Source organism: Lissotriton helveticus, chromosome 9 (genome assembly GCF_964261635.1).
Source record: "Lissotriton helveticus chromosome 9, aLisHel1.1, whole genome shotgun sequence".
NCBI classification, from domain to species: domain Eukaryota; kingdom Metazoa; phylum Chordata; class Amphibia; order Caudata; family Salamandridae; genus Lissotriton; species Lissotriton helveticus.
This window is the reverse complement of record NC_136070.1, coordinates 246,361,819-246,379,028: the sequence shown is the minus strand read 5'-3', so window position 1 is coordinate 246,379,028 and position 17,210 is coordinate 246,361,819. Positions and strand designations below refer to the sequence as shown.

The following is a 17,210-nucleotide window of genomic DNA, read 5'->3' as shown; positions in this document are numbered from 1 at the left end:
GGTCAACCGCTTCCTGGTCACATTGTGTACAGCTGCTAATGTGAGCTGTTATCATGATCTGTGACACTACTGTACCCTATTTGATTATGGCGCCCAAAAATGCCTTTCGTCACATGTAACTCAAGCTGTACTAACAAACCCCAATAAAACAGATTAAAAAAGTAAAGGTATCACTAAATATTGATCTTAAAACAAAGTTGTAACATTTGCTAATAATTCCATAATTCCTCCCACGTGGTCCCATGGCCAAACGCTCTGCTAAAAATGTTGTGCTTTATCATGTCCACCTCTTGGTCGTTGAGTAAGCATGTAATTGTGATTTGAGACCTGGACAATACCTTGTCTGTTGGTGCTCTCCCCTGGAGTTTAGACTCTTTTGCTTCACGCTCAACTTCTTTACATGTTTTGTATCCATTTTTAACCACTGGGCTATTGACCACCTTGTACTTCACCAAATCTTTAAAAGGAAGGAACATCCCAGTTACTGTTCTACCTTCCCTCTCCTTAAGTGACTGATGTGATAACCATCTGTTCTACCTCACACTCGCCAAACACTAACTTAGTTTTACTCGCTCTCTCTCCCGGGCTATAATCAACATTTTAATGGTTTGAATGAAATATTAATTGAATGTGTTCCTTCCTATACCCATGTGGATTATTTAGTTATCTTCACATACCGCACTTTATTAACACTTTGCACTGTTACTCAATTAATCCCTTCAGGTTCTCACAATTAACACTTTCTTGATTTAATCACTGGCTTCGAAGCCAGTGATTAAATCACTGAAATATACCCATCTGGCTTGTCAGGTCGTCACATGGTCAAATTAGTAATGCCAATAAGATCACCAGCACATCGATCACAAAATCTCCTCTAAGACCAGGCATAGATCACTCCAGAAGTTCTGGTGTGCCAGTATTAGAATTCCACTCAAACACCATAGCTAAAGCCTGTGAAGCGTGGCTAGGTTACACCTTGCTCAAGCCAATATTCAAGTAGTGGTATGGTCCAATTTAATAAAAATCCTCTGTGGTAAACAGTGAATAAGCAATAAACAAATTATTGTTCCCGAGCAAAGGACCGATTAGTAATTAGAATAAGCCAATTCAGAAATAAGCAGTCCAGATGTACATCCAAATTTAGAAATTTCTGAATTGACTTATTCTAATTACTAATCTGTCCTTTGCTCCGGAACATTAATTTGTTTATTACCATAGCTAAAGCATCCGATTCAACTGCTTAATGGGTCTTCTTGCTTGACATTATGCTCCTCTGAGACAAGTAAAACTATTTTAAACATTCGGTTTGATTCTACGATGGCCTTTTAACCACTTCTCAGCTCATGACGAGCTGAGCTCGTCATGTAACGCGGCTTTTAAAAAAACGCAGCGCACAGCGGGGAAAACCGCTAGCGCGCATGCGGTTAAAAAAAGGTTCAAGGTGTGCTGAATGCATCTGCCTGCGCTCTTAGGGTGGATGCTACACTCAAAGTAAACTATAAATGTGCACCCCACCAATATAAACTGACCATTAAAGAGCCCAAACAGCTATTCTAAACAGTAGAACATTGAAGGCTGTTAACAGTGGTGTTTTTATTATATTTACTATTGATGTTATCCTCCAATAACTTTAACAAGTGATCATCTTTGCTCAAAACAATTCTGTGTAGAGCTTTGTTTTGTTTTTAGAATAATGTATAAAATTATCAAGCTGGTGCAAAGAATTATTTTAACTCCAGTCTTGTGATCAGCTCTAACTTTACACCCTGGGAAAATTGAGATTTTTAACTAATCACCATTATGATCCTCCAGTTAAATTGCATTGTAGACAGTTCTCTTTTCGATCCTATTCTATAGATTTGTCTAAATATTTTTGTGTGCATGATTATGAATATATTGAATGGGAGATGCTCTTATCTGAAGTTAAGATTTGCTTTGTTTGCTGTTCCTTTATAATAAGGAATATTGGTTTTATTCTAGTGTTTCAGGAGCGGATGAAGTGTGCCCAATGGTTGAAGAACTCGATCCTACCTCACTATCTTTTGTGAGTGATTCTTTCTGTTCCTTTTTTTTTTTTGTTTTTCACATATCGTTCATATAGAATTAAGATCTTTCTTACTCGATTAAAAGCTACCTTCTCTTGCTCGCTGACATTACTCCCTCAATTTATTTTCTCCTCCAGAAAGCTGAGTCAGCCGATGTGGAGCAATTGCCTGCCAATGTGATATGCACTCCAGGCCCCAATCTACCACGAAGTGATGATTCAAAGCCTGCCACAGATGATCCAGAAGGAGACGTCATCGAATCTTTAGAGTGTCCTAAGATGCAAGCTGATGTAATGTGCAGTCCACTCTCAACCAGTGTCACAATGACGGAAGAATCGGAAATGTTAGAGATTGAGAAACCAGGTCGGTTTGTGTTTTATAATCTGGATCAGGGCTTTTAAATGAGATTGGAAATGTGGGGATCTCTAAAATGGGTATGGTTGAAGTATTGGGAGGGGGATTGTACGACTTACACGCGTAAAACGAAATTTCTGTGATTCCTATAGTGTGCCATGCGACCAGTATTGTGATTCCTCTGACATGTTAATGCATCCATATATAATGCAACAACTGACTTATATCTAAAACCAGTAAGGACTATTGGCTTTGTCTGAGGTTGTTGCTGTTGAAGATAAACTAGTAACAATGATTTTGTTGTAAATAATTAAAATATTAAAAATCTTAACATTTTCAGTTTGAGAGACTGAATTAAACATTACTGAGTTGTGTGGAAGGGGTAGTGGTTTAAGGTGTCTGTCACTCCTGTTAGGTTTATACTGTTGGATATGTACACACTTATTCTCTCCATTTGTCATACAGATCATTCAAAAAAATATATATCGAACAGTTTCACAAATCATACAGGGTAATGTAATCTGTGAGATATTTTGTCAGCATACATTACTGGCATAATGCACGTTATGTGTCAATGGTAGGTTTTTAATTGTTTACAGTTTTTATACATTCTACTTAGTATCACCTTATGTGTCAATTCAAACCTATGAAGACCAACTTTGCACTCATTTGGGACTCTTGTCAAGACTTGAAATACTCCGATCAGTAACTGTGTAAAGGAAGAACAGTGTGGTTTAAGTGGGTTGAGTATGGTCACTGAATGTGTGCGGTATATAGGAGGGACTAGGTGAGTGCTACAATATCTGATTCACCATTGGAGGGTTGGTGGAACGGGCGTGGGAGACAGGGCAGGGGGGAGGGGGGAGGGAGGGGGGAGGGAGGGGGGGGAGGGAAGGGGGGGAGGGAAGAGTCATTAGATGCCCTGCTTTATGATTGGACATTGTTGTTTATCCTTTTCTCCTTCCATTTCCCAAAGCCTCATGGGAAATGTAGTTTTTTGGGTTATGTTATAAACTATTGATGGCTGCCGGAATTAACAAAGTGGAGACAGAAATGCCTAATCTGAAGACTCTGGTCCTGGCATAGAGTTCAATACAAACTTGCTACAAACCTTTTTCTGCTTTAATTACAATGAGACCAGGAAGATCCATGGAAGAAAGATAGTACTTCATCTGTGACCAGAACAGCAGCATGCGCCATTATTTCTCTCTACTAAATGGATCCTTAGTGCAGCATGGCAAACTTGCTTCAATGCTTGCCGGAGAATGAACAGCAAGATGCATAAACTGTCCTCGCAGAAGTTACTCTTGCTACAAATTCTGTTCGGAAATTTGGCAGTAAGGGGCTGTGGATTATACTAAATGCATAATTGTGGCTGCTCATTATGCAAGCATTGCTGATGTCATCTGAATATAGAGCAGCCTAGTCAAAGTTCATGGACATATATTTTGGCATGCTGACATTCAGTAAACTCACATGGATCAAGATGCTTGAAGCTGGCCAAAGGGATACTGAAACAGTAAAGGGTATTGACTCCATCTCAACTAAACCCTTTCACCTTGTGTAGATCTACAGGAAGATTCAAGCCATGGCCAATACGACCAAATCTGAATAGATGTCACTATCTGACATGTGTTCCAAGAGCTGTGCCCCTCTGTAGCTCCAATTGCAAAGCAAGAGGAAGTCAGTTTAACATTCATCCACCAACCAATGTAATCCTGACTTTGCCGGCCTGCCCCAAAAAATGTCATATATACGCAAGGGGGAGATTCAGAGAAAATTATGATCCTATTCCTTCCAGGACTGAAATAGCACCCTGACAATTCTATTACAAACATATTTGGGACCATAGTCAAAATTCAAACACTAAGCTTTCTTTATATATCCGCCACCCCCCAAACCCAAAAAAAGTCACAGCAATCCCAGCACTAATTACTACTTTTGTTAATGTTCGTCCAACAATCGGGGCGATTTTGGGGTAAATTAAGGGTTACATTTTGATGGTTTTAGGAGTTGCACACTAGCTCCTTGAAACTGCTTCAGTGGGATACGAGGGTGCAAGGTTGTTTGTAAGGGACTGCAATAGATGTGTGCTTTGGGATAGTGATTGGGCTATTTTGAAAGAAGTTTCAGAGATGCATCGACAGGCCAAACTTATTCACTCATTGTCCCCTTTGCAATCCATGAGTGAAACAAAAGGATAATACTGTGGGATGATTTGCAAATGTTCAGTCCGATACCTAAAGTATGCTCTGACAAAGCACTCTGGTTCATTCAGAGCTGCTGATTTATAGAGGGCCTGTCTGCAGGATGTTCATATCACTGTTCTGTTGGGACATTCGTTAGATTTTCCATTTAATTCTGTTAAGAGAATTTACAAATGTGAATTAGCATACTGTGTTTAAGCCACCTAAGAATGATTTCCATGAAACTGTGATGCTATCTTTTTATGCCTGTAAATGTGGTTTCCCCTAATTCGAAGTGACCTATTAGTTTGATTGGAAATGTTGCCAGGTGAACAACAATGCAACTTATTTGTCTTGCAGACTGGGTTCCTAGGAATATGTCTCTGGAAATCTGCCATGATCCCCTAGACTTCTTGAGGAGACAGACACCACCAACCCAGGTAAGAACATTGACTAAGGAATTTGTTCTTCGCTTTTGTGACAAATATTTCTTGAGCTTCAGTAAAATGAGAAGCAACAGAAGTAAAGCATGTGTAGCAGTTGCAAAAGCTTCACTCGTACTAAAGGGCTACATAGAACAATTGTTTCCGGCCCTGCTGTAGGGAACAAGTAGTTGCCAGGGGAAAAATGGCCTAAAGTCGGATGGTTCAGGCAGATCCCGGGGAAGCATGTGTTAGCTGGCACAGCGAAGCAATGGGGGCGTGGGGGCATAATGTGACATTTGAAGGGAGTGCCTGAGCCATACTGGTCTAAGAGTGGAGCCGTCAGTGGTGTTCTTCCTGTCCACCAGTGGCGTCATTCTACGTCTCCTGATGAAAGGATCGGTATGACCGGACTAAAGAGGCAACTTTCTCCCAAATAAAAAACGGAATTTTTCAAGCAAGGCTCTAGAGGAAATAAGTTGCTGACTGGTGTGACTTCTAATGTTCGCTTACTTCACTCTGTTCTGTTTGTTTTAGACTTAATTGGCATGATATAAATGTTATGCATATCAATTGAAACTTAGTTGTAATTAATGCAACATAGTATATTGATTGGCCGTTGTCATCTAGATTAATGTTCATAGTCTAACGTTTTCTAGAGTAGTCTGTTTCGGCCTGCTCATACCATGATCTGCCTCTTCTTCCAACATTGCATTGTATATGTACTCTCAATTTTTTGCATGCTGCTTGAGGAGACCTGATTCCTTGAAACAGTCTGTCCTATGTGGTCAAGCGTCTTATCCATCCTGTAACTCTGGGCACCCTTCTCCTCATCCATCTAGTGCTACTGTACGTTTAGTCAAAGAAACAGCTAAGTTTACATATTTCTCACATTTGGGCGCTAGCCTTGGAAACTGAGCTATCAGTTCCATCATTGAATCCAATTTAAACCTATTCTTTCAGAAATCTCAGATAAATATTCCAGAAACCTGCTGTGATTGGACATGTCTTAGTAGGAATTAAAGTCTTCATGCATTTACTGTACTTATTTCTAGGGTTTGATACTGCTGTGTCAGATCTGTATTGGAAAAGCTAGGTTCTAATGGATACTTCTAACCTCAGATGCCCCACTTGTTGAATATTCCTCAGACTAGATCTGGCAGTTGCTTTAAAACAGTACTAACGTGCGGCTACGCGTTGCCTTCATTCTGCCCCAGCATTGATCGTAGAGCCGCATAAGAGCCACCCCTACAAGCTGACTTTGTTTCCTTTCATTCTGTGCCTTTGAACACCGATCCGGAGTTCCGCCCCCTTTTGTCATTGACTACCTTTTTTAATTGAAGTCAAGTGTGCATGGGAACAATGTCCCCATCTAAATGTACAGGGTTCATATCATGCCATGACTGCCACAAAGATGTGGGTAAAGCACATGCATGAAATGTGTCCTTGATGTTTCAGCTCAGTGGACTGTAAAATAAAGCTGTACATCATCGAACAGAAGTCACAGACCTCACGTATGTCCTGCTCGAAGAAAAAGATACATTCCTGCTCTTGTTGCCAATTCCGCAACCGGTCATATTTGTGCTTGAAGTCACCCTGCAAGAAAGCAAAATCTAAACGGAAGGTTCATCAAGGTGCTCCTCAATCTTGCTTCTGCCAGTTGGTGGGCGATCCACTGTCAAATCTGGTGTCTGACCAAGAGCTGAATCTGTCTTGACCCCAATCGAGGTCTCTCAGACTCCATTCCAGCACACCCCTTTCCCTTACAGCCTGGTTTAGCCAATACCCTCACACTGCTAAGGTGCTGTCCTTGGAGGCTTCATTACCATTCTGGTTCCAATTCTAACCAGAGCTTACCACCGCTCGAAGAGGATGATGGGTGTGATAACACTCTTATCATGATTAGTTTATACATGGATTTACAGGAGGCCAGTGGGCTTTGATGGAACCCATCGATTAGTCAAAATAGACGATTTTGCAATAGAATTCTTAAAGGAAAGCTGGGACAGTGTTCTTCGTGCTTTTGACCCTGGTCCGACATTTTCCACCCTTACAAGGCTTCTCCAGAGTGTTGACGTATAGGCACTGAGAGCAGTCTCTCTCCCCCTCACCCCAACTGCAGCCCCCCACCCGCTGCGGTCACCCCAGTCCTTTCGAGGCTAGGGAAGGGAGTCCAGCAGGCCACCAGACACACTAATGTTCCCGGGCTAATAATTCTGTGGCATCAGCCCAATGACTATCCGGCAGGCAGTAGTTTTGTTTTATCTTCTCTATCGGGTAATAAGGTAGTCGATGGTTCAAGAAGGGTTTTAGAGAAGCTTCAGCCTTTTGGTATGTTCATAAATTGCTTGTGTCCCATGCCAGCGAAAGAAAATGTAAATTACGGTATTAGAAGCAAGTATGCTGGTGAAACCTGCATATACTGCTCCAATGCAGTTGGGAAATGGGGAACGCCGTGCAGACCTATACCCTTTCCTGATGAATTCTCATTGTTGCATTCTGACGGTGTCGTGGGTATGCACAGACTGGGAGTGCCTCTGTATCCAGTTGTGTATATAGTCATATAGCAAAGGCATGTGGCATCTAAAATGTCAGGACTTTTTGTCCCTCGAGTTGGGTGCAGTTTCAAGTCTTCTTTTGTACTGTTCTTTGAAATGCTCAATTAACAAGAAAGCTTGGACATGGTTTTTAGATTGGAAAACATGGTTCATTATTTATTTTTATTTTACAAGGTGATGTATAGCAAATATCCATCAGCAGTCCATAGGTCTACATGTTCCAAAGAACATAAACAGATAGCCCTTTGCCTTACAGAATTAAAGGCAGCAATCACTCTTCCATATATAGTAGGTAGGGGTGTGGCTATCTTTAATCAGTTGACTGTACTAGGAGTGGTCCATTACCTTTTCCCCCAGCTTCTTTGTCATATACAAGTTTTATGGTAGTTAATCAGTCTTCAACATGATGCAGGCAAGCACATAATAAAGATGAAATGAACGAATAGGACAAAGTACAGGTTTACAAATGCCAAGTATCAAAAGCTGTGAACCACTAGCTATGTAGGGAAGTATACTTGCGACACAATGTAAAACGAAGGAATTGCAGTATATAATTTATGAAACCAGGAGCTATGTTAGCTATTGATAAATATTTGCCACATGCCCCCTGGTAAACTACAAGAAACACGTTTTTAAAGTATTCTAAATTGTGCCATTCCATATTTGTAGGAAGCTGGCTCTGTGCCTGGTATAATCACCTACTGGTAATAACATATGCAGAGTCCAGGGGTTCCCCAAAAGTGTACAGGGCTTTAAGACACCAATGATCAGCAGAGGCCTGTCGCCTCTACAACTTTCACCAGAGAAGCGACACAGGCAAGCGGCTGGGAGTGTGTACCTCGGTATGCTGCTCAATTCAAGGACCCTCATTAAAAAATAAATGCAGAATTTGTCCCAACATGATCCAGACATCACCTTTCTCACTGAGACCTGGGCTGACCGTTCCTCTGACCTGGATACTGAGACTGCCATCCCTGATGGCTTTAACATTGAAAGGCTGGATAGACCAGATGAGAGAGGTGGGGGGGGGGGGGGGGGCATAGCGATTGTGTATCGAAGCTCAATTGATGCCAGCTTTCAACCAATACCCCATCTGGACTGTGAAGCACTGAGCTTTAGTATAAAAACGAACAAGTCATACACGTTTCTGAGACTAGAAGTCTATCGACCACCTGGCTCAAGTGCCAGTTTTATTCATAAAATTCTGTCCTTTATGGAATCTTGAACAGATTACTCGAGTTTTACAATACTTGTGGACTTCATCTTGAGTATTTTACCAACCGGGATACGGATCACTTAGTTGATACTCTTAAGTGCTTCAACCTACATCAGTTCATTAAAGAATCCTACCATCTGGCCAATCCTACACTGGATGGAGTTTTCACAAATAATCAAGAGCTGAACATGGATAAAATCCTACCACTTGCTTGGTCAGACCACAAGGTAATTTGTTTCACAATAACTCCCTGTAATAGAGCATCACCGAACAATACAGTTAGAATTGATAAATACAGGCCATGGCAAAAACCTCAATGTGCAGGCACTGCAGGACACACTCCCTAAATCAGTTCCTGCTCCAGACAATGTCAATAATGCAGCAGTCCATTATACGCACTGGTCAGATGCAGCATTCCAGAGGGGTACTGGAAAAAATATTTAAGAACTGCAGGAAAAATCCTTCAGCCCCATGGTTTGCGCAAGAATTAAAAGCTGCACAACTGAAGAGCAGAATTCAGGAACGCAAGTGGAGGAAACAATATCAACTTTAACAAATGGAAGTACAAAAAAATTACTCCCTTAGTACAACGAGTTAAAGCAGAAAAGACCAAATATTTCTCTGGTAAAATTCGATTAGCGTCAAACTCGGAACTTTTCAAAACGGTCAAATCCCTGTCCAAATGGAATAACAGTAACATCTTCATTCCTGATGAATCCTTTTGCAATCAGTTGGCTGATTTCTTTCCAATTTTTAAAGTCAATTCTATATTTCAGGCATTTTCCTTCTCCTCTGAACACACAAAATTTAGATGCAGTTTCCGATCAGGCTGAGGTTTTGAACTCCGGACTAGCCTCTGAGTTTTTGGAAACGCCCAGATTCGAATGGTTCTCATCTCTTACCTTGTAAAAAAGAATTGGTCTTTTAAGCTCCATTAAATCCGGTGCCCCTTCAGACTCTTGTCCTCCTCTGGTCATTAATCTTGCGGCTAGCACGGCAGCCAGACCACTCATGGATCTACTAAATGAGCTGCTTAGTTGTGGACAATACCCAATTATTTGGAAAAGAGCTTCCACCCTTCCTTTGGTGGAAAAACCCTCCCTGGACCCTGAGCAGGTGCAAAGTTATCGACCGATTTCCCGTCTTCTGTTTCCTACCAAGATTTTAGAGGAGGCAATGAACGAGGAAATGCTATCCTTTTTAGATACAAACTAGTTGCTTGATTCTTCTCAATATGGTTTTAGAGCAAACCATCATACTGAATCAGCGCTGGTGGCAGCATCAGGCACTAAAAGGAGTAGTTGACGAGGGCGTAATAGCTGCAGTAATTTTACTGGATCCCTCCGCCACCTTTGATACAGTTCGTCACGCAATTTTCATCAAACTATTTAATTCATTTGGTTTTAGGAACACTGCACTAACATTGTTGAGCTTGTTTCTCAACTATAGTCAACAGTGGGTAGAGATGGGAGACGCCAATTCCAGACTTTCTTCCCTGTGGGGTGCCTCAGGGGTCTGCTCTTGGCCCCACCTTATTTAATGTGTATGTCAATTCCCTTGTTAACCTTATTCACAGTTTTGGCCTGGCTGTATTGTCCTATGCTGATGATACACAGATAGTGGTGTCTATCTCATCAGAGGTGGAAAAGGATGCAAGTAATTTCTGCAAATGCATGGCCCAGGTTACATGCTGGGTGCAGAGAAACTATTTCAAGCTGAACTCTGATAAAACGGCGTTTTGCTTTTTAGAAAAGAACCACCTTTTGGGATGCATTCTGGTGGCCTTTGGATCTAGGTGCTTTACCAAGGCCAGCGTAGAAGGCAAGACATCTTGGACTTATCTTTGGCACCAAGCTATGTTTCTCAGAACAAATCAATGCTGTAACCTCCAGAGGTTTTTTCATACTGAGGGTTCTCAAGAAAATTCTTCAGTTTATTTGGTTTGATCTACAGAAGATAGTGATGGTGGCACTCCTCTTTTCGAAGATGGATAATGGGAATGCCTGATATTTAGGCAATTCTAAATATCTGATTTAAAAAACTCCAGTCCTTGCAAAACGCAGGAGCAAGCATGGTATTGAAGGTCCCCAACTTTGGACCAATCTCATCTAATGCACGGCCTCCACTGGTTGCCAGTGGAAAAGAGGATTTCATTTAAGGCTGTGTGCATAATCCACAAGGCCCTCTACAGAGCCAGTCCGGAATTTTTTTCAGGATCGGTTCTTATGGTATATTCCTTGTAGGAACCTTAGATTGAGCTCTGCACCAATGATCACTGTCCCAAGAATAAACAAAGCAAAATTGGGTTGTAGAATGCTCTTGTCCCGTGAAGGTAAACTATGGAACTCCTTGCCTTACGCTCACAACCACCCATCATGCAGCAATTCACAAAACATTTGAAGACCTGGTTGTTTTCTTAATAGGTTATTGAGCTACGCAAGAGGTGTCTCCTCGGGCAGAAGGTTTTCCTGGTTATGATCCGTACAGAGCTAAGACACCTTTTGGTTATTGCATGCTCTATAAAGTTATTTCATTCATTCATGTGAAACCCAAAGTGCACTATTTGTGGTAGTGTGGGTGAGCAGCCTTTGGCCTAACACAGAGCTTAAAACATTTATTGCACTACAGTGATCAGTAATGGACACATGATTCAAGGAAAGCCAGACCAATTTTAGAAAAATATACTTAGTGTTTTATTTTAAGACCAAGATCTTTAGAATAAGGTAAGTACATTTTTAAATATTACTTTTCACTTCGAAAAATCGACACTTGGAAACTTTTCCGTACTGTTCAAGTTTATCCTATGGTGAAAACAATATTATGGTTAAACAGGTAAGTTCTGAATTAACAAATCCAGTCTTCGGACCCAAGTCAGCAAGGGGCAATGGTCAGATGAGTACCAAATCTACACCTCCAGCGGCACAAGGGGCAGCCAGGTGTAAAGGTCAAAATCTGAGTTCGACCCAATGCTTTACAATGGAGACTGGAGGGGGGGATTGCCTAGAGCCACACTGCTTTCAGGTAAGTAGATCGGTTGCAGGGGCCAAGCTTTAAGCACAGAGGGGTCCACAAAGCAGCACCAAACCTACACCACTAGCGGCACAGAGGCGGCTGGGGGCAATGTGCAATTTCGACATCAAGCGCCCAATGCTTTTCTGTGAGGATTTTTCTTTTAGCAAACAGGCTGCATACGTTCTACTGGAGGTTGTAGGAGGCAGACACACAGCTGCAGTTAGGTAGAGATGTAGGGGGGTCATAGAGGCACTGTTTAGCCCACCAAGACCCAGTGGCTTCAGGTGCAGGGGTGACAAATGCAAAAACAATTAATGGACAGAATGCAGAACAATGTCATACATTCACCCCAGTAAAGAGATCTGGGATTAAATCCATTGTTGTTTTTGTTCACCGTGCCATTCCAGTTTGAACCCAGCCATATGCAAATCAGTCTTGACCCTGTGCCCCCTGGGAACAGTCCAGCCCGAACTGCCAAGCCAAGTCCTCCCTGGACTGAAAACAAGCATCCTAGGACCGGTTTCGGGCTTTCAGCCCTCAGTGGCATGGAGAGCACGGGACTCACGTCTGAGCATACCCGTCCCACTCGGGGTAACCAATGCAAAAACAATTGATGGACAGAATGCAGAACAATGTCATACATTCACCCCAGTACAGAGATCCGGGACTAATTCAGGTGCAGGGGTGCCTTTCGATGTCAGGTCTTCTTACTGGAGACCTTCGGGGGGAGCCCCTGGATTCACAATGCAGGTGCTGCTGTGAAAATCAGGAGAGGTCAGGCTTACTGTGAATACTACACTGCACAGGTGAGCCACTCTGGCCATAATGTTGGGGTGCAGAGAGGCCTGGATTGCAGTTCCAGCTGATCCAGAGCCCTTGGACTCTGTTAATTCTGCACAGGTCTGCTGTCCACGGGAGATTGGAGTCTTTTTCAAAGGTAACAGTCCTCCAAGGGTTTTCAGAGGTCACTGGCAGCAGGACGGGTCACAAGTTTGTAGGGCTGGGGACAAGGCAGTTGTCTTCAGTCTTCTCTGCAAGGTTGTCTTCTTGCTTCTTAGGTCATCACAGATCTGGTTTCTTGCTCTAGGTGGTGGGGGGTCACCTAAATACTAGATTTAGGGTAGTAGTAGTAGGAAGGGCCAATGAGCTTCTTACCTAGGGTGACTACACCCTCTATTATGCTACCCTCCTGTGGGAGGGTGCATAGACCTAGCCCGGTTTGAAGGGGTCCTTCCACCTTCAAGATGGTGGGGACTGAAAGATGTGCTTCAACCACTCCCCCCTTTCCCCAAATCTCCCCCACCCCACCTTAGGGGTGGAGTTGGCAGAGGTGGGCACACCTGTTCGCCTGCCCAAAGTGGGGGTGTAAACCAGGGGTTGCCATCTTCGGCTAGCAGCAGAGGCTGGATGTCGCATTACAAAGGCTGCAGGCCTTTGAAGCTTCCCTCTTTGAGCACCTGCCCAACCTAGAGGAGGAGGTGTGACACCTCTAACCAGGATGTGCATGGTTTCTGGTCCCAGAGAGCAGGGGCTTTGTACCCAGGTATCCAGAAACCTGTTTGGTGGTAGCTGGCTGCCTCCAGCCGGTCAGAGACCACACCAGAGTTGGTAAGTTTTCAGGGGGCACCTCTGTGGTGCCCTCTAAGTAAATGGGACAATAAATCACACATTGGCATCAGTGTGGATTTATTGAGAGGAGTAGTTTGGTGTCAAACTCTCCTGTGTTCAGTGAAGTCATCATGGTGTTCTGGAACTTGAGTTTCCAGCCCATGTACTATATATGGCTACACTGGCACCTGCAATATTAAAGAATTAACCCCATTATTGTAGGGGCATATCTGCTCAGGCATATACCTCACCTATGGTATAGTGCACCCTGCCTTAGGGCTGTGAGGCCTTCTAGAGGGGTGACTTACCTATACCTCCAGGCAATGCTGGTTAGAATGGCACAAAGGCAGGATGCCATGTCAACTTTGTTTTCTCCCTCACAGAGGTGTGCAAGCTGCAAGGGCAGTGGCATGGTCTCAGTGAAGGGTGTCCCAGGGGACCCTCTTCCGCTCCAGTCCCTAGGTATCCAGGGTAACACTTCCTAAGGGCTTACGTGCTAGAAGTAACAATTGGTGATATGTTTTTATGGAAGAAGCACTGGTACATGGGACCTGGATGGCAGGGTCCCTGTGCACTGCAGTTGAAAACACATAAAAACCAGACAGCGGGGAGGGTGGCTAACTATGCAAAAAGAGGCACTTTCTCACAATTTTTAAATGGAAATTTTGAATGATGATACAAATACACTTGGACACACATCAAGGGACAATAGACTCAAACTTATTTTTACCGTGTGCCTTTCTTTACAAAATATATAGAAGGAATGTTCCCATATTACAGGGTAACTAAGGTCTAGCATGAAGGGATAGTTCAAGATAACTAAGGTCTGATTTGAAAGGTAGTGCTCAGGAGAACTGTTTCTATAGTAGCACCGCAAATTTAAAGCGGTTGTGTATCACTATACCTTGTGTTCCGTTTATGAATGGATCTGTTTAGTGTAATGAGGTGTTTCTTGCCATTGTAGAAAGGAGGATCGTCTTGAGCCACTTGAGGCTTCATGTCCGATTCATAGCCCTTCCTCCCGCTTAAAACTGCACTGTTTAATCTGATGTATAGGCTCGACCTGCTATAGCTTTTCCTCCGAGTGGAGATACTACTTCGAGAGTGATTTGGGGCGCTCTATAAATTAATAAAGATCAGTAGTAATAAAAGTAATTTAATCCGGCGTCTACTGCATGTAGACTGAGATATTCAATATACATGATTTCTATGAGGGTTCCCATGGTGGAGAAATAGGATTACAAGTAAAATGAATCACCAGTGTGACTCCTGCACCCCTAATATTTAGCTCCTTCTGGGGACTTTGTCTTCACATCCTTCCCCCCTGTAGCCCCCTCCCTCAGTATGAAAGTTAACATAAAGGATGTATAGAGCGCTAACTGGAGCAAAACCACCCTGGGCACTGCTGTCTATGGTTTGTTTTATGTAGACTACAAGTAGTGTACAAAACTAAGTCTTATCAACTACTCTACATAAGGGATGTTCCCAACACCTAGGCTCTGAGTAATTTGTACAAACCAAGATGTGCATTGTCAGGAAGACGCCTAGAGGGTTCAAGATAAGTTTGCCATTACAGCAATGACTGTATCCTATAAAAAAGTTTCCCAGAAACTGAGTGTACAAACTACTGATGCCGGTTTTATTTTTTTCTTTATTTTCAGGCAAAATTTCTACCTGCGGAACTTGCATCAGAACTTCCACCTGCAGTTGAAGCAAATGATTTAATAGTATTCTCACCTGTTACTATGTGATTAAAACAGTATTTATGTAAATAGTGTACAGGCGATATAGTGGATGTTGCTCGTCAAGTATAGAATGTAAACTTAAGTGTTAATGTATATCACAAATGTATCGTACAAGCCTATGGTTTGGCTCAAAAGTTGCAGCAAGACAACTATTGGATATTCGAGTTTTAATATAACCATGCTGACAATGTGAGCGTTTGGGCCAAGCAGCCCCATGCTACCAGAACCTTCTGCCGATCCTGGCTTTTCAACCAATAGCAGTGCACACATTTGGGCGCGAAGGCCCAGAGTTTTAAAGCTACAGTAATGAGAGTCCGAGGCGGCTGAAACGATGGCACGAGGGCCCACGCATGGCGTCTCTTGGCATGCAGTTGCAGAGTCCCCCTACACACTAGGCTGGTATTCTGTATTCTCTTTTCTACAAAAGCTGGTTTGTATTATCAGCGTTTTATCTTGACTTCAGTGTTTTACGATTTCGACTGGTAGTAAATTTGTCTGAACTGTTTTTATGATATAATCTTTCCCTTGAAGTTATATATTTTTTTATTGTGATATAGTCGATGGATCTTTTTCAGTTTCAAAAAAAAGGAAAACAATGTGCTCTAATGTGCAGAGCCAAAACTGCAAGTTGTATTTTGAAGTGAAAACTAATATTGTATTATATTTTGACTGTATTAAACACTGCTTTGAAGATTAGAAGTCCACGTTTTCACTGTTTTGACTTTATCTGTGAATTGTGGTGTTGAATGTAGAATTTTTACTAGTACAGCAAGGAAATGTAAACTGGGAATTCTAGCCACGCCCAGCTTCACTGTTGAAGCTAGTGCTTCAGACACGATATTTGTTTCTAGATTCTTTACTGCTGGGAAGAAACTCAACTCGTGACGTTAGTGCCAGGGACTGTCTTTGCTCTTCGTGTTATTCTGAAGAACGAAACGATAACTGTAGGGCCCTGGGGGGTTCGCAGGATTCGATGGAGTTGCATTTGTGTGCAAGGCTCTGCTGGGTGACCGTCTGACAGCAGGAGGTACTCATCTGAGAAGTGGGCTGAGAGCGTGCGAAGAGTTGCAAACAATCCAGATGTTCTACTGTGTATTTGTTTAATTTAGAAAGTGCGCGGTTCCTCAAAGCTGTCCTGGCGCGGAAGTGAGAACTAATGCACAGAGGGCTGATCTGATTAAATGCTCAGCAGTATATGAAAACTTGGGGGATGATGTCAAATGTATTGAAATAGGAATGTTTTTAAGACTTGCAGAAACGTAGGACATTGAGTTCGGCCCAGATCGCAGGATATCTAGGCTTCTCCAGTATTAGGGGTGTCTTTCATAGATTCACATGCTTGAATATCCCCCGTCGTCGAAGTGGGAGTCCCACGGTACATAAAATAGCAGTATATATGCATGTATACATGAAAAATATAACTAATAAAAATATACATACATATAGTGCAGTAAATTGTAAATTCCAAAAGTACCATAGAACACAATAGGCCCATTGAAAAGCCTAAGGGAGAACTCACTTTAGTAGCATATCAGAGTCATTATGTGTTGGATCACATTCCAGCCAATCAGGCTGTAGCCTCCTCTAGAACCTTCTCCTCAGAAGCCCAAGTCCTCAGATTTTCTACCGCACGTCGTGTGAAGGGAGTCTCCCTGAGCTCTGCTCAGTTTTCTTCAACTTTACCTGTTTTTTCTTCAAGAAAATGTCTTCAAACAAGAAATCTCTGTTTAAAGCCTGCCCTTCATGTGGTAAACTGCGCCTTTTCCACGAGGATCCACACAGTAAATGCATTTACTGTCTCTACCCAGACCATGAGGTGAAAAACTGTAAGTACTGTCGTACTTTCCCTCCTAAGACTCTGAGAGATAGAGAGGCCCGTCTCCTTCTGTGGCTACAGAAGTTGAGAACTTCGGAGTCTGTGGTTTCTGATGTGGAGAGCCTGTCATCTTTTGCTTCAAAGTCCTCTCAGAAGCGTGGGTCTGAGACCGAGGCTCCTTCTCCTTTTCTCAAGAAGAGTAGACTGTTGGAGTCCTCTAGGATTGTCTCCCCACAGGATTCGCTTCA

General features: G+C 42.6%; 1 protein-coding gene across 4 annotated transcripts in view; it reads left to right on the top strand.

Moving 5' to 3' along the window:
• DLGAP5 (DLG associated protein 5) overlaps positions 1–15,845 on the top strand; it is a 175,962-nt gene extending 160,117 nt beyond the window's left edge. For all 4 annotated transcript variants that reach the window (XM_078659842.1, XM_078659841.1, XM_078659840.1 and 1 more), the window contains exons 16-19: positions 1,981–2,044; positions 2,183–2,408; positions 4,946–5,025; positions 15,063–15,845. In XM_078659842.1, the coding sequence (XP_078515968.1) occupies positions 1,981–2,044; positions 2,183–2,408; positions 4,946–5,025; positions 15,063–15,152 (460 nt within the window). In that variant the 3' untranslated portion in view covers positions 15,153–15,845. The remainder of the gene's footprint in view (positions 1–1,980; positions 2,045–2,182; positions 2,409–4,945; positions 5,026–15,062) is intronic.
• The last annotated feature ends 1,365 nt before the right edge of the window (positions 15,846–17,210 follow it).